The sequence below is a fragment of the Phyllosticta capitalensis genome, assembly GCF_038381095.1.
Source record: "Phyllosticta capitalensis strain CBS 128856 chromosome Unknown BKA78scaffold_4, whole genome shotgun sequence".
Classification (NCBI taxonomy): domain Eukaryota; kingdom Fungi; phylum Ascomycota; class Dothideomycetes; order Botryosphaeriales; family Phyllostictaceae; genus Phyllosticta; species Phyllosticta capitalensis.
This window is the reverse complement of record NW_027117442.1, coordinates 344,551-360,679: the sequence shown is the minus strand read 5'-3', so window position 1 is coordinate 360,679 and position 16,129 is coordinate 344,551. Positions and strand designations below refer to the sequence as shown.

The following is a 16,129-nucleotide window of genomic DNA, read 5'->3' as shown; positions in this document are numbered from 1 at the left end:
GGCGTCGGCCTTGTCGCGCGCATCCCTCTTCCTAGGAACTGGCGAGCTGGGCATCTCGACGGCGTCGAGAGTGCCTTTGATTTTTGGCTAGGATCCTGGACGGGCAGACACGTCGGCTCGACTCTTCTTCTCTCCTAAAAATGCATGCGCTGTTCAGCCCAGCAAAGACCCGGCAAGTCGAGGGAACATTGCAGAGATGGGTTTCTGTTTGTCTGAAGAAGGCTCCAGGTCTTTGACGCTCCGTAATTTGTCTACGCGATGCTCATGAAGACATTTTTAATCTGCAGCTTGACATGGTCCAACATCTCACAAGTATTGAATGCCGTCACGGCGGAAGGCTACACACGGGGGGATTGGAAGATTGCGAGGGCAAGCAAGGCTCGCCGACGGATTTTGTGCAAGAGAAGACTGATGCCTCGAACTCGACACCAGTCCTTCCGCAATGCGTGCCAACTTCTCAGCGTCCTGTCTACTTAGCATTCAGCAGACAACCTAAATGCAGCAAACTTCTAGTCTCTCGCTTCTTCACACACCAGGCCAGCCGCTCATCCGACACCCTCCTGCCAGGAAACCGTCATCCACGCCTCCCATGCTCGCTAGCCATCTAGACTCGGGATTCGGAACACCAAAGTTCCCAGAATCCAGGAATAGCGACAGTAGTCGACGTATTTACCACCTGCGCCGCAGCGCAGAGCAGCATGTCGGCGTCGCGATTTGATCGACACTAGGTACGGGTATGCGTATGCGAGTGGATACGCGACGGAAGATGGGACGTGTGTACGAGCGGATGTGATGTTCGCTCGCGTCGTTTATGAACAGGTAGATACACGACGGCCGCCGCGATTGCCGAGGGGGCAAGGGAATCTCGGCGAACGCCCTTCCTACATGAACATATAGAGTGCTGAGTAGTGACGACGCACATATGTACGCGAGGAGCGGACCGTCCTTGTACATACATAGCCGATGGTGTTTGCTTCATTTGCGCAGCGTGGGTGCAGGGTTAGTTACCATGTCTGTTATTGGTTCCGTGGGTGAATGCTTTTTCTTCATCAAAAGCACGCGGTGCGGCGCTTGGGACTTTGGCCAATAATTGCAATGTGGAGACAGCGGACGTGATGTGCATGTCATGGAGGGAGAGGCAGATGGAGTGTTTGGCGTGTTTGGTCGGCGACGGGGGGCGGCGATGGATGGACAGACAGGGAAGACGCGGAGGTTTGTCCGGAGTGGGTTGGCTTTGGCGGAGATGTTGGGTTTTTGGTGGTTCTTTGAGATTGGATTTTTGCCGGCATTGTTCGTGGCCATGGTCGGGTATCGACACCATTGAAGTCGTCTCCAGAATTCTACACCATGTTGAAGAGAGCTGGAGGTCATGTCGAGACGGTGCAAGCAGAGAATGACCGGGGATAGGCCGGAGACAAGACGGACGAGGGGGAGGGGTAGAGCGACCCTGGGATACGCCTCCTGTCAAGCGTCCGACTTAATTTGCAAGGGGGCGCGGCGATATGAATACTGGGGTAGAAAATGGGACAATGATGTTGACCATCGAGGCCAGGCAATCCCCCGCGGCTACGACGACAAAAGCAAATCCGAGCGTCGCCATCTGATTGGTTGGCCGGGTTGATGGTCAAGAGATTTTCGGCGGCTCACCGCCTCGCTGACCCCAGGCTACCCCCTTATGAGGATGCGCAGTCAAAAGGGAAGCTTATCGCGGAGTCTGGAGAATTCGAGTTCCAAAGAAACAGGGCTGAGGATTTGTCAAAAGCCGCGTGCCGTAGAGAGCAATATTGTCGCACAGTCCTGCCTTGAGACGGTTTGTGGATGGGTGCAGCTGACGGCGGCCGCAAGGAATCCAAGGTCCAAGCAGGTCATCCGCCACAGCCGTGATTGGACGGCGACGAGGTGTTCATCTTAAAGACATTCCTCGTGCCGACGACTCAAAAACGGGCGTCAAGGCCGACGACCTGCTTCGCTCGCGGAGACGGGGCCCTCAACGGTCGATCAGCACGAGGGTGGGCGAGTCATGGGGGGACTCATCAGGCCAGTATCAAGGCTGCTTCTTGTGCAACTTTGGGTCGCTCCATTCCTGTCTGCGCGTGTGACTTGACGGCCGACAATGGATTTGTTCCATTCTGAGAGAGAGTAGTGAAGAAGAACAAGGTCGTCTTCATGCCGAGCCTTTGGACGTGCCTCTCGCGTGTGCTAAGATGCTCCCTGGCCTCTGCACTCACCACCACAACGGAACCACCCAACACCTCTACCTCCGTCTTCTCCTCCCACACCCACACTGGACGCCTTGCCCAAACCTTTAGTGACTGTCAGCATTCTCAATTTGACATTTGCAGTCGATCCGTCATCTCCCTCCATGCACCCAGCCGGCCGCCCATGGCACAAGGCTCAAGGCTCTGGGCCAGTTCCTGCGCGCAGCCCCTGAAAAGGTCACGATAGCTTCTCTGATTGGAAGACTGATTGACCACAAGCACGTTCTCCCGTCTGTCGTGCGCATCAGGAACGCGCTGACCTCGCCACCTTTTACCACCATTGACCTTCACCGCACTTTGAATATGTCATCGTCGCCGGCGCCGTCGTCGGGCCAAAAAAGATCTGATCGTCCCCCCGGTTGTGGTCCCAGTAGTCCCGGCGTTGCTTTTCTACTCGCGTCTGCCGTGCTCTGCTCTCTCTCATCATATCCCAGTCTGCTCTCCACGTCCCATGCCGCCATTGTACAACCTCACAGCATGCATCCGATCTCATGACTCTTCTCCACCCACTCCCAATTGGCCGTGCTGCTTTTCAGCTTTTCGAAATACTCTCTGCCTCTAACATTCTTTTTTCGCTCCCGTCCTGACCGGTCCGCCTGGCTTTCTCTCCATCATTTCAGCAACCCGGTCGACACGTTGTTGCGAGTCCCTGCGCCCATTGCCCGCATACACGAATAAGCTTCTCTCCTCTCGATTCTTCCGGCTGTCGTAACCACTTTTACTGGTCCATAACGACCAACTCCCCGAGCACGACGCTGGCGGTGTATCGAGGACTGCGTCATTGTCCCTTTGGCCTCATCGCGACATGGCACAGAGCAACCGCCAATTGGCAATCATCTTGGGGTCGGTCCTGGGTGGAACGGCGACGCTGCTACTCATTGGCTGTGTCTTCGCCGTCATAGTCCGGCGCCGCAGGACCAACGGATCCATCATTGCAAGAGCCGTGACGCCGCTGGACGACGCCGAGTTCGAATCATGGCGACGGCCTAGCACGCAGATCCAATGGCGGGAGAAATCATACAGCATCCTGCCAGAAAAGCCGCCGCCGGCCCTCACGCGCATGCCGCCGTCATCGCGCCAGAACCGGCGCAGCCGACAGTCGAACAGTCTGATCATCACCGAAAAGGACCTCGAGGAGGTGCCGACGTACGCCTATCGCCCGAAACCCACCACCATCCGCGCGCCCGAACCGACGGCGATGAATATGCCGCCTACACCACCGGCCTCGATGAGGACCAACAGCATCAGCCGGACGGCCCATATCCGCAACCAGTCGAGCATGTCGCTGCGGGACCGCCCGCCGACGCCCTTTTCGCAAAAGGACGGCATCACCCACATGAGGACCCATTCGGCTTCGGCCAGGAGCACGCGGGTGCACCATCCGTCCGTGTCGGAGGCGTCGGATTTCGACTTTGGCTTTCAGCAGACGACGAGCCCGTTTGACAAGATTTGAGATGTTGTAGGCTGCATGGAGCAGCAGTTTTGAAGAGTGTCAGCACGCCGAATCCTCACTCACGATCCTCATGTTGTAATGTACATATTCTTAGCCCCATCATGTTGCATGGCGTTGTGTAAGAAGAGACGAGAAGATACCACCAGAAGAGGAGGAGTTGTCAGGCATGCATCAGCCAAAGCAGACCGAATTCGGAAGTACGGTGGAAATGGCATCTGCTTCAGCGTTAGTCTGAGGGAAGAAGGGATGGACGCATGGGTGGGTTCTTTGAGATACCATGGACAGGAGGCATTTGTGCTTGCTTGCTTGCTTTCTTTGACGTCAGGAATAAAAGAAGAGCGTTCTCGAACAAGTGACGGCCCAGCAAGCGTGTCTTTGGACAACCTGCGACAAACAAGAGCTGCCTTGATGCGGTTCAAAGCAACGAGGTGGTGGCCGCGGGGCGCCAAGCCGCCCAACCCAACGCAGCACAGCACAGCGGGCACCTCCGAGAGCTCCAGTCCCCCTCCGCCCACTCACCTCACCGCCGATCCCAGAACCCTTCCCGTCCACAAACACCACCGTATCCCAAACAACGCTATCCTTCGCTTCGCACCCGCTGTCTGCCCCTTGACCGTCCACCGCTGCACCGCCAGTCCTGCCAGTCCACCTCCGCTCGCACTAGCTGCCATCCAGCGCAAGCCGCTCGTCTGTCCGTCATGGACATTATTCAAGGTACGCTGTCCGCGCCGCAGCAACAACAACAACAGCCGCTGCGGCTCCAGCCACTCCGCCAGGAGCCTCACTCCACGACCCATCTACTAACTCTCTCTCTCCAGACTGGGCCGCCTTCCTCGGCGCACAAACATCCTCACAGCAAAATGGGGGCACAGCCGCACCCTTCTCGCTCGTCCTCTCCCTCCTCAAAACCTACCTCAAGCCGCTCATCTCGCGCATCCCCGCAAACCCCGACCTCGCCTCGATAGCGCTGCTCCTCGTCATCCTCTGGCTGTCGCTGCACCTGCTCAAAATGCTCTACGGCGTCGTCGTCTTCTGGGTGCGATTGGCCGTGCGGCTCGCCGTCGTCGCAACCGTCGTCATCACGGCGTTATACGTGTGGAGCAATGGCGCCGAGCAGACGGCTGCGGACGTGATGAGCGCGGTGGGCTATTGGGTCGATGTGTGGAAGGGCGAGTATGGCAAGTTTCAGGCCCAGGAGCAGACGGCGCGCGCGTTCATGATGGGCCAGCAGGCGGCGCGGGCGAGTGCGACGCCGAGCTCGAGATGGCCGGCGTTCATATAGCCGTGGTGTTGAGGCGAGCCGTGATGGGCAAGCAAGACAAGATGCAAGGCCATGAGACGACTGCCGCGATGGCTGGCGGCGGAAAATCCGGCGCCCAGTGTGGGTTTTGGCCGCCGCTCGACGCGCCGTGTACATACCGCTTGGGGGAGAAGCCACGGATTCAGCGCGACTCGGGAACCACTGCCCAAGGCGACCGCAGTACAGCGCGGTAGCCCGTCGAGTCAGGAGGGCTTTCCCGCGGGCCATTCTCTTTGTTGGATATATTGCATCCATGGGACCAGGCGCACAGGAGCAGTTCGAGTGTACGTGTCTGCATCACATCGACAGGGTTCTTTGTCATTGGAGCGACGACCAACTTTTCATATTTCTCTTGGCGCAAAAGGGCAAACGGATTGATGGGTTGGGGGAATGCAAGAGCGGATCAGGAAAAGGCGTTTGGGGAGTGATTGTGCTGTTTTCTCTTTTTCCGTCCATCGAGTCTTCTCTGTCGATTTTTCTTGCGCAGGGCCAGACACGGTGTCCATGTGCCCAGAAAAATACCGGATTAACGATAAGCGCTTTCTTTGCCTGTCTGATGTGCTAACAGACGTGTCCAGAATTTTCCAATTCATCTTTAATTGCATCATCCCTACAGCTTGCACCACTGCAGTGCATCGCCTTTGCAACAGTTACTCAGTGGAGTCGAGCAACCCAACAACATCCATCGCAACCCAGCATTTCAGCTTTTAAAAAAGGCAATGTTACCCGCTTCTGTCGCAGACGGCTTCTCATTTCCGTGCATGCTAGGAGGCCCCGGACCGGCTGTCAGCTGTCATGTCAAAGTAGGAGACACACAAACGCAACCGCCCTAGCAGGTGTTTTGTTCTGCCAAGCTCCAGCAGCATGCACTTCTACAACAAAAGAAGCTTCGACCGCTGTATTTGCACCTTGTGGATCTGCCTTACCTATAGGTAAACCGTGCAGCCATCCGCGCCTCGGCGCATCGCAGCGCGGCACGCAACCAATCACAGTTGGCGGATGGCAAGCAGCCAAGGTGAGCTGAACTCGACCTGTGTAGTTGGATGAACTGGATGAAGCCACTTTGGTTCAGCAGTCAGGCGCGCCATCACCTACACTATGCACATGGTGCACTGAGGGCGGTGGTGCCCAGCGTTGCTACCACGGTGTCTTTTGAGTTGACTTTAAGCTCCTGATTGCTTCTGCAGGGATCGACTAGAGAGAAGCGCGGGTGGTTTGCTACGCTTACTGAGATAGGTAGGTCGACGGACGGAGGGAACAGACAGACTTTCCGACTTGCTTTGGCGATGAGCTACGAAGGTAATCTTTGTCGCGCGGTTTCTTGGAGCCGCGGAGAATGGGCTCATAATTGTGAGTTTTTTGGTTGACAATGGTGTCGGGCTTTAACTGACACTTCTAGTGCCTCCTCACAGTGCGCGCATTTTTCAAGAGATGAGAGGAGATTGCAGCCCTGCAGGCCCGTCCTCAAGCTGCTCTTTGGAAGAGAGCAAGACCTCCTCGTTTGAATGCTCTGCAACCTTTCCAAATTCACCGGAGCTGGATGGACCTCCTGCCGTACCGTCTCGACTGATCAGAACTACCTCAGGATGCGGCCGTACCAAGTGCCGCGGGAGATACACCCGCATTACCTCACCGCGCAGAATACTCTGAAGCTACATCCCCGCATTCATCACTGCATGACAAGGGTATGGCAAGTAAGGTAGCCATCTATCGACGAACTTCCAACCAACCCTGCAGCTTTCCCGCAGATGATGAACCGAGGAAGGGTCTCCGGCTCTTGCACGTACCCGGACCGGTAGCGTCGTTATTTTGTTTCTCTTTCTTCTTCCCCCACATCATTTTCTGGCTCGGTACTATCTGGCAGCTAGCTGAGAGACATGCATGGCGACATCAGCTAGTGCAAGTAGACGGAAGGACTCGGCGCGTCGCCCTGACTTTCCTTTCTTCCAAAGACAGCAATGTCGACGCGGAAAACATTTTCGCTCGCTTCATTGACCGCCATACCACGCCTTCACCATCTTGCCAGAATCAACACTGCGCTCGCATGCGCAGTAGACGAGCACCAAAGCAGGAATATTAAAGCAAGAATATTAAGCGCCAGTCTACCATTTCCTCCGTACCAGGATCCACGGCCAAAACAACGGGAATGGCGGTCTTGATGTTGCGTTTCTTCGCGTTAAGCTTGTTGGCGCTCCGCCGCGCTCGCTGCCAGGATGACGCTGCCACCACTGCTGCTGTTCAGGCGCGCATGCAAGCGACGCAAGAAGCGCGCGGCGTTGCTTGGGTTTGTCTTGTCGGTCTTGGGTCCTGGCATATCCTGTCATATTCTGCGCTTCGCTGCTCCGCGGAAGGTCCAGACCCAGAAGCGTGGGTATCATCGCCCTGCTGCCGGCTGCTTGGCCTCTATCTGCCCGTACGTTTGGCTAGATGTGCTGCGACCATGGCTGCTGGCGGGTGTGGCTGACCGGTTGCGCACATGGGTGTCCCTACTTGTCTGCGGTGGTCTCCTTTATATCGTGCGTTTTCTGGCACGAGAAGCTTTCTTGGGGTTGAGCTTTCACCTCTACCGACGCCGTGGCGCCCTTCCAGTCCTCCTTTCTTCATCTATCTCTTTTTTCGGCCACCAGTTGCGGTGCTTCAACCGATCAAGCCTTCTACCGTCACCGCAGCGTCACCGGCAACAGGCTAGAAATTAAAGAGCTGGGAAGTGTGCCTCCGGAGAGCACGAACGAGCAGCGATGGAAAAACCACAGGCCGAAGAAGTCATCCCACCGAGCAAAAGCGCAGACGATGTGCCATCTACGTCCTCCGACTTGGGCGTAGCAGCTGTGACGCCTGACTGGACGGAAGAGGAGGAAAGAGCAGTCAGGAGAAAGCTGGACTGGCATCTCGTCCCGATACTGACGTTCATGTATCTTTTCTGCTTCCTGGATCGGTACGTTCCTTGCGCGACGCAAGCCGAAAGGCTCCATTTCTTGAAGTGTGGCAAAGACGAAAGGCTGATTGCGCTGTAGTGCGAATATTGGGTAAGGCACCCAATCCATTCTGCGCGCACATGCGCTTGTAGTCTATGGTATATCTGGTGTTGACGCTCAGGCGCCATCAGAAACGCCTACATCGAGGGCCTGCGGCAGGACCTCAACCTCAGGGGCCACCAGTTCAACTGGGCGTTGACCATTTTCTTTGTCGTCTTTGGCATGTCAGTTCTCCCGCCGCTATGTCTTGCTCACGCAACGTTGGCTAACTAAACCGCAGCTGCGACATTCCCAGTAGTGTCCTGATGAAGCGCTTGGGTGGCGGCATATGGAGTATGTTCGTAAACAGTGCTGCTACTGCCATGGCAGCGGCAGAGATAGTCCGTCGGCGCTGACATGTGACTCCACAGTCCCGTTCCTGTTCATTGGCTTCGGCTTCATTTCACTATGCACCGCATTTGTCAAAGAATTTGCCGGCTTGATGGTCGCGAGAGCGGTCCTCGGCGGCTTTGAAGGCGGTGTGATACCGTTGGTTCCCTCATCCGTTTGAAGCGATTTGATCTGACGGCGACTCGACAGGGGCTTCGCGTTCTACCTCTCCGTGTTCTATCGGCGAACGGAGCTGCTCTTTCGCATCTCCCTCTTCATCTCATCCACGGGATTGGCTGGGGCTTTTGGCGGGCTCCTTGCTTCGGGACTTTCGTACGTGAATGGTGCGGACAAGCTGTGGCGGCGACTAATGTACTCGCCAGGCACATTCCGAGCTGGGGCGTAGAATCTATGAAGATCCACACGTGAGGAAAACTTTTCCACACTCGCATGTCCTGCGCTGACGATATCAGCTGGCGGAACATCTTTTTCTTCGAGGGCCTGGTTCGTCCTTCCCGTCCTGCCACTCGATGTTACTCCTTTCACTGACCTAAAACTACGCATCTAGGTAACAATGATTGTCGGCATTGGCGCCATCTTCTTCCTTGTATCGAACCCGTCGCAATGCAAATTCCTCGATGAGCGCGAGCGGCACATTGCGATGGAGCGGCTCTTGCTCGACCACCGCATCGACTGGATGGAGCGCGTCGAGCGGCGCCACGTCAAGGCCGCCATCTGCAACATCAACACGACGATTTGCGCTGTTGGCTTCATGTGCGCGGCACTCACTGTGAACAGTCTGACCTTCTCGATGGTACGCTCGTGTCACCTTGCCCTTTCCATATTACCCCTGAGCCCCCCTTCCCGCTCCCTCCAGCCCTGGCTAACCCCCCACGCCCATCACAGCCCACGATCCTCAAAGGCCTAGGCTGGACATCGACCAAAGCGCAACTGATGACGGTGCCGCCGTTCGCGCTGGGCTGGGTCGTCAGCATCAGCTCGGCCTTTTGGAGCGACCGCAAGCGGCGGCGCGGCGTCTTCATCCCGCCGCTGGCGCTGCTCGGGGTCATCGGCTTCGCCGTGCTCGTCGCCGAGCCGAGTGTCAAGTTCAAGTATATGGCCATTTTCTTTGCGGCCTGTGGACCGGCGAGTGCAGGGATTATATTTCTGAGTTGGGGTATCAACAGTGAGTGCATTCCTCTGTTCCTTCCTCGACCCCTGTGGCTATCCGAGCTCACCACGCACAGACGTCGCCAGCCCCGCCGTGCGCGCCGTGGCCGGCGGCTACATCACGGTGCTCGGCACCGTCGCCGCACTCACGGCCACATGGACTTATCTGCCGGAAAACGCGCCCGCCTACCGCCAGGGCCACAGCATCAACCTGGCCGTGAGCGGTCTAAGCGTCGTGGTTGCGCTGGTGGGCATCGCGTATGTGCGGTGGGAGAATGCGCAGAGAAAATGTGGGCGCAGGGATGGACGCGTCAAGGCGTTTGAGGAGCTGGGTTTGGGTGGGGAGAGGGCGGTCGTGATGCTGGGGCATCGCCATCCGGGGTTTAGGTATATTCCGTAGCGTGGATGAGGGCAGGATGGGTGGTGGAGGCGGTGTTGGAGGTGGTGATGGTGGGCGTTTGGGTGCTTTGGTCACTCAAAAGGTAGGTATCGTGTTGGCGCCAGAATGGTCAGCTGTTGAAGTGAAATGAAAAAGTGTCGATATGGCAAAGGCTCCTCTCCCATTCTCGGCCACAGCCTTGTTGCTTCCTCAAAGCAATGGACAGGTAGGAGACACGACTGTCCGTTTTCAAGACAGCAACGGCGTTTGGGCAAGCATTCAAATTTAACTTCATCGCGACAAGACAGACGACCGAGTGACAAAACAGTGCACCGGTTTGACCTGGTATCTACACCCCGAAGAAGCTCAGAATGTTCCAGGACGCTGAAGCACTGCATCCATGATCTTGCGCCTGACTTGCTGCGTCTGATGAGTCTGCAAGTTGAGAGGTTGGTGTTGCTCGGTTGCTCGGTTGGTTTGAATTTGGTTGCCAAATTTTGAGCGTGAGCCTTCCCAAAATCTTCAAGTCCTCAAGGGAAGGCGCAACGTTGCAGGCGCCTCCTCCAGCCACTGCGCATCACTGACGGAACGCCCTGTCGACTGCTCGCACATTGAAAGACTGTCATTTCATAGCTTGGACTTTCCACGTTCTACATACAGGATCCATTGTGTACGGTGCAGCCCTCCTTGTCCAGCCTTTCTCACGCATGCAGAACAATGGTGGTGAGTGCTTCAGTCTGAGGACGAGCACTTTTGCGCCAGGTAAGTGGATCTATTTCAAAGTAGGCAGGTGGCGAAGGCCAAGTCGGGTCGCTCATTTGGAGCGAATCGTCTCGGTCAAAGCAGCAAAAATAGAGCGACAACTAATTACGAACGTCTTTCTACGCCAAAGGCAAAGAATTTGATGCCGACTTGCGGAGCAAACTGGACAACAAACCATTAGCACGATATCGAGAGGTGTTCGCAAGAAGTGCCATAGAGTCATACCATCATCTTCCTTCATAGCGGCTGAGTGCCCTTCTGATGGCCAAACGAATCAACAGCTGCTGTGATAACTGACAGTGTTAGTCAAAATCCATACAAGCAAGCTACCAAAGGTGGTCTTACTGGAAGACGTCGGAGGTTGGCGACACTATTGCTGAAAGACGTAATGACCTCATGGATGGTAGAGTCTCTCTGCTCTTGCGTCTGCTCGACGGAAAGGCGTGTAAAAAGCCGCTCTGCCATTTCTTCAAGCAAGTGCTGAAGAGTGGAGGCCTGGTAGTGCGAGGTCAATTCCATGACCGCCGGCATGTACACCGATCGGATGGCGTGCCGCTCGGACTCGCTGAGCATCAGATACTCCAACCTGACAATCTGGGCACCGCAACTTGTCAATCCGGTATCCATGCTGAATAGACAGGACGTTAGCTTGACCCGGCATTTGCTTATCCACTTAGCCAAAAGGCAGCGCTAATGTGGAGGCAAGACATGGTCTTACATGAAGTTGTATTGGTACGCTTGCAGTGCCTTCGGTTGGTTTGTAGTTCGGGGATGGTGGGGAGATTTTGAAGTAGAGCTGCCAAAAATCAGAGATTGGGAGCGTGGATGAGCGCCGAACCAGCGCTTTCCTGGATCTTATATTCACCTCGGAGGTACGGCGCGAACCCTTATGCAGTCCACCCCAACAAACTGTAAAGGCGCTGCCAAGATGACTGCTTCTTGGAATGTTGGGGATTCATGCACCCTAGAGTATTCCGTCAAACACCACGCATGTTCTACAAATAAAAGAAAATCTTCGAGATCTTATCGTGCAAGCAGATGAGAGCGACTCAGCCTTCGAACCAAATACGCCTACTCTCGGATGGTGTTGTTGCGCTCGACGGTGGAAGTGCGCCTGCCAGACAACTGGTAACAAAGCTCCTTGTTGGTTGTGTCTTCTGAGGGTGGTTTGGTCGATTGAAACGTGTCATCCTCGAGCCAGATTGGCCGAATGTTGGGGAGAGATGCAAAACCAGCAGCATTGAAAGCGCTCTTTTGTTTCCGGACAATGGGCTTGTTGTCCCCTTGGAACAGGACGCAAGTTGAAGACACGACAGCTCTGCTCAAGTCAGCAACGGCATTCGGCCGGCGTTCAGATCAGCTTCATCACGTCTTCAAGACAGACTACTGGTTCGCAAATCTCGCCAGAAATTAGGACTCCATTTATTTTGATCGGGTGGCTGCATCTATCCATCCGGCATGAAGGGTCTCAATTTTTCTCAGGACGCTGAGGCCTTCCTAGCAAGCCGGTAGTTTTGGATTCCAGTTCCTTCATGGTAGCGATGTTGCTGTGCTTGCGTCCCGCACGCGTCTATTCATGGGATCTGCCGGCCGGAAAATGTGTTGTGTCTTTTGTACAGAACCCCGGCATTTCCAGTAGCCCAACTAATGTCAAGGTCCATCTCTGTGACTGATGCTTGTTCATACCGTGCACCTTATTCATTGAGTGAAAAGGTGTCCTTCGTTTGCGAATTGAGTCGTGAGAGCCTCGCAAGAAGGGAAGAAATTGCTCGAGGGGCAGCAGATATTCACCAGAACCACGAGTCTTCAAAGAATGCACTGTTGTCGTTGTGCGAGTCTTCGAGCTGCTGATAGAGCGATTCGGTGCAAAATTGGTCAAGGGGGACTTTTCATGCCAATCCGAGAAGTCAATCCAAGTCTGCAACTGTGGTATTAGCTCAAAGCAACGTGCAAGGCTGGGAGAACATGGAACTTACCCGGATCCCAGATGGTAAACTTGAAAAGGCGCCATCCGAGGCAGATGGCCCTGTTGTACAATTCCTTCCAGATCGGGTCGACGCAGGCTAAGTTGCTCATCCTCATCATGGCGTAGTACCTGAACTCTTCTCAATGTGTTAATATAGTACGACTGAGATGGCGGATGCATGCTTGAGAACTAACCATCGGGGCCGTCAGGGATCCTAGCCAACATGCATAGCTGGTCAATGACCCATGCATGCATAAAGAATCTTGAGGTCGGTGGAAATCCGCCGTGCTCGATCTTGAGGAGCATCACATTGATACTTTCATCTTTGGTCTTGGTCAGCGCGAGTTGCGCATGTAATTGAGAGAAGAGATGGAACGTACGATCGGACATGTAGAGGACGTTGAACCACACCATTTTGACGAAGATAGTGGTCGGGTGGCGTAATGAAGTCTTAGTGTAGACTGGTGAGAGCAAATCGAGTTCCGAGTAGTGGGAAAAGAGGCCTCGACCGAAAGCGAATCGTTCTCGGCCAACAAATCCCTGTGAGCTACTGCTCTGTCATAGGGAGCTCTCGATTGGGTGTCTAGTTGTTCGAAGGGTCTGTGAGAAACGATGCTTGTTTGGTGAGTCCGTGCGAGTCAAGCAGTGGAAGGTGTGAGGAACCGCCTGTTGGGATCGACGAGGAGCTTGAGTTTCCGGCTTGCGAAGCCTCCACGGTAGGAGAATAGGCTTGAATGTGGAGGTGCAGGGACCTGATAGTCTAAGTCGCAGAGGGAGAGGTATCGAGAACGTGTGGAAAGCTGGAGGAAGAAGATGAGAGAAAGGAGGCCGTTGTGAGAGATGATGGATTGAGGGAGGGCGACGAAGAGTCGTGAGGGGCCGCGGAAGATATTTGTTTACATACGGCCGCGGAGGTGCGCCACCGACCACCGCGCATCGGCGCAGCGAGGAAGGCGCGCCCCAAGACGGAAGGCAGGCGGTCAGCCATGCTGTCCGGATGCTTCGTCTCTGCACCCCAGGACATTCTGGACACCCTCAAATTCCTGTGTGTATGCTTTCAAAGATTCAGACAATTTTCCGTTGCCGACTTTTTGCTTTCCATCTGCTATCGTGGCCATACAAAAATTACTACTTCGTGCTCTTCGCACACGGCCAGAGTCATGTCGTCCAGGTGGCTTCTCGCCTTAATGTCTTGTTGTAGTTTACAATGTGCAACCGGTGCCGTGTCCTCCGCTGTATCTGGTACACATCCATAACGCTCACGATTCTCTCATGGCGAGTGAGGGAGATCCGTCCCGGTAACGGGAAGCCTCCTTGTGTCGTAAGTGGTCAAGGTCCCAAATGATATCCAAGGCCGCAACTTCCTAGATTTCGTACCCTCGTCTTTCGATGATTTTCCTCTATTGCTGTGAAGAGAACCAAATTTGTAAAACGACCGATACGAGATTATTCATTGAAGGTTGAGATGTGTGGGCCAGATTTCGAGTCAACCAAGTCTCAGAATAGAGTGAGCTGAAGTCGGCTTGCGAGGTTGGAAGACCATCAAACTTACCAGGATCCCAAATAGTGAATTTGAATAGACGTCAGACAAGGTAGATCGCACGGTTGTAGTTGAGCTTCCAGGCATGATGAACAAAAGGTTGCTTGCTGTAGTGCAGCATCAGCTTGTATCTGATGTCTTCTTCCCGTGTTAGTATAAAATGGTTTGGTATCTGTACTGGGGAACTGACCGTCTGGGCACTCAGGAATTCCGGCGAGCGTGCACAGCTCCTCGATCACCCACTCGTGCATGTAGCGCCTGGACGTTGGAGGGAACCCGCCATGCTCTATCTTGAGCAGCATGACGTCGACGATCTCGTCTGTGGCTGGGTCAGCGAGAGTGGAGCATGGAGATGAGATGAGAGATGTCCCGGGAACGCACGCTCAGACTGGTGAAGAACATTGAACCAAACCATTTGAGGTGTTGAAGCTGGCTCTTTCTAGAGATATTTGATGAAATTTGGTGGGTGGTAACGAGTCGCGCAACGCTCTCGCTTGTTTGGCTTCTGAGAGAAAGTAGATGAGAGGGTGGTGACGAGAAGTGGCGGATTAGTGGAGGGTGACAAAGAGTCGTGAGCGGCAGAGGATGATGATGTTTGTTTACATACGGCCGCGGAGGTGCGGTGCTGGCCGCCACGCGTCGGCGAGAAAGGCGCGCCCCAGGAAGGAAGGCAGCCAGGCAGGTCAGCCATGCCGCCTGGATGCTTCGTCTCTGCGGCCCAGAAGATCTTGCAGCCATGCTAGCATCACAAACTCTAGACATTCCTAAATTGCTGTGTACTTTTCAAACTTTGCACAATAGTTTTTTCCCGCGCTCTTGCTTTCTACCGTCGTGGTGTTTTGCACCGGGCGAAGAACCTCCACAGGCCACTCCAATGCGAGGGCCTGTCTAAACAACGCATTAGGTACCAACTCAGGTGGTTGGCACGCCTGTGCATCTGCTTCCAGAACGGGCAAGTATTTGGGCGCATATCAAAATAACATGCAATAGCTAAAATAATAAATATACAAGGGAAATGTTCCTCTAGACCTTTCAGGATGCTGGGGTATGTAAAGCAGCGTTGCCAAACGAGATGCGCGAACAGCAAGATTTTATACAAATTCCTTACCTCCTCCAGGCTTAAGACGTCTAGTTTCACCTTGTGGGCGGGCTGGGCCAATGTGGCACTTTCTGCAGCTTCTTTGGCGAGCTCGTCAAGGTCAAAGTATTCCGGCTCTGACGCAGCCCTCGCGCTTTCTTCGCGCCCGCCATCGAGCTCCCGCTCCGCGTCATTTCGATTTCCGTAAACCTTCCGGACGACAGACGGGACTTCGATGTCGGCGGTCTTGAGGATCGCTTTGGCGGGCAGCTATTTTCCGGAGCAGTTCTTTGGAAAGAGCGGACGAAATGGCGGACGAAGCGCGAACGAGAAGCGGATGGGATTTTCTTGTCCTTGCACTTCTATGTCATCACACCGTGCGTACAACCATGAGGGTAGAAGACCAAGCGATCTTTGGCCTGATTGATGGCACGCTCGCCGAATTGCTGTCACAAAGAGTATTCGAGGGTTCTACTATTATCGTTGTGCGAGTGCTACAGCTAGGCGAGTGCGGCGAAGCGTTCCACGAGTAAAGGCCGGGTCAACGAAGCACTGTCCATGCCGAGCTGAGAACTCAGTGTCGGTATGCTAGTGGTGTGAGCTCAAAGCCACGCGGGAGTGGAAACTTGAAGACGTCCTTCCGCCTTGTGAAGCCTTTCTGCCACAGCCTGCCATGTGGAGAACGTTCCACCACACCATTTTGGCGGAAATGGGCTTTCAATGATGGCGTATGAAGGACTCAATGCAGCTCGATAGGTCGCAGTCGATCGTGCAAAGAACCAATGGACGTCCAGGGACCGAGGAGACGGAAGCAAATCCACTTTGGGATAGAAAACAAGTCTCGAACGGCAGTGAGTGGTTCTCGGAAAACTAGATACT

At 54.7% G+C, this 16,129-nt stretch overlaps 6 protein-coding genes across 6 annotated transcripts; 3 read left to right on the top strand and 3 right to left on the bottom strand.

Annotated features, from left to right (window-relative positions):
* The first annotated feature begins 2,039 nt into the window (after positions 1 to 2,039).
* On the top strand, positions 2,040 to 2,495 carry BKA78DRAFT_110448 (uncharacterized protein). Its single transcript, XM_066882248.1, has one exon. It carries the CDS (start codon positions 2,167 to 2,169, stop codon positions 2,443 to 2,445), a length of 279 nt encoding a protein of 92 aa, XP_066745051.1. The 5' UTR covers positions 2,040 to 2,166; the 3' UTR covers positions 2,446 to 2,495.
* A 568-nt stretch (positions 2,496 to 3,063) lies between these two features.
* Positions 3,064 to 3,711, top strand: BKA78DRAFT_294352 (uncharacterized protein; the record flags this gene model as incomplete). The annotated part of the gene is made up of 1 exon (XM_066886337.1): positions 3,064 to 3,711. One exon carries the CDS (start codon positions 3,064 to 3,066, stop codon positions 3,709 to 3,711), a length of 648 nt encoding a protein of 215 aa, XP_066745050.1.
* A 668-nt stretch (positions 3,712 to 4,379) lies between these two features.
* On the bottom strand, positions 4,380 to 5,625 carry BKA78DRAFT_310714 (uncharacterized protein). Its single transcript, XM_066888148.1, has one exon. It carries the CDS (start codon positions 5,264 to 5,266, stop codon positions 4,799 to 4,801), a length of 468 nt encoding a protein of 155 aa, XP_066745049.1. The 5' UTR covers positions 5,267 to 5,625; the 3' UTR covers positions 4,380 to 4,798.
* Positions 5,626 to 7,378: 1,753 nt separating this feature from the next.
* BKA78DRAFT_280580 (major facilitator superfamily domain-containing protein) lies at positions 7,379 to 10,263 on the top strand. Its single transcript, XM_066885618.1, has 11 exons — positions 7,379 to 7,946; positions 8,026 to 8,037; positions 8,118 to 8,210; positions 8,267 to 8,319; positions 8,397 to 8,514; positions 8,566 to 8,688; positions 8,739 to 8,780; positions 8,829 to 8,859; positions 8,924 to 9,169; positions 9,262 to 9,541; positions 9,603 to 10,263. The coding sequence occupies exons 1-11, from the start codon at positions 7,750 to 7,752 to the stop codon at positions 9,923 to 9,925; spliced, it is 1,518 nt and encodes a 505-aa protein (XP_066745048.1). The 5' UTR covers positions 7,379 to 7,749; the 3' UTR covers positions 9,926 to 10,263.
* Positions 10,264 to 10,972: 709 nt separating this feature from the next.
* BKA78DRAFT_294349 (uncharacterized protein) lies at positions 10,973 to 11,293 on the bottom strand (the record flags this gene model as incomplete). Its single annotated transcript, XM_066886336.1, has 1 exon — positions 10,973 to 11,293. The coding sequence occupies one exon, from the start codon at positions 11,291 to 11,293 to the stop codon at positions 10,973 to 10,975; it is 321 nt and encodes a 106-aa protein (XP_066745047.1).
* Positions 11,294 to 12,573: 1,280 nt separating this feature from the next.
* On the bottom strand, positions 12,574 to 13,656 carry BKA78DRAFT_294348 (uncharacterized protein; the record flags this gene model as incomplete). Its single annotated transcript, XM_066886335.1, has 6 exons — positions 12,574 to 12,584; positions 12,643 to 12,768; positions 12,827 to 12,962; positions 13,013 to 13,232; positions 13,296 to 13,432; positions 13,537 to 13,656. The coding sequence occupies 6 exons, from the start codon at positions 13,654 to 13,656 to the stop codon at positions 12,574 to 12,576; spliced, it is 750 nt and encodes a 249-aa protein (XP_066745046.1).
* Positions 13,657 to 16,129: the final 2,473 nt, after the last annotated feature.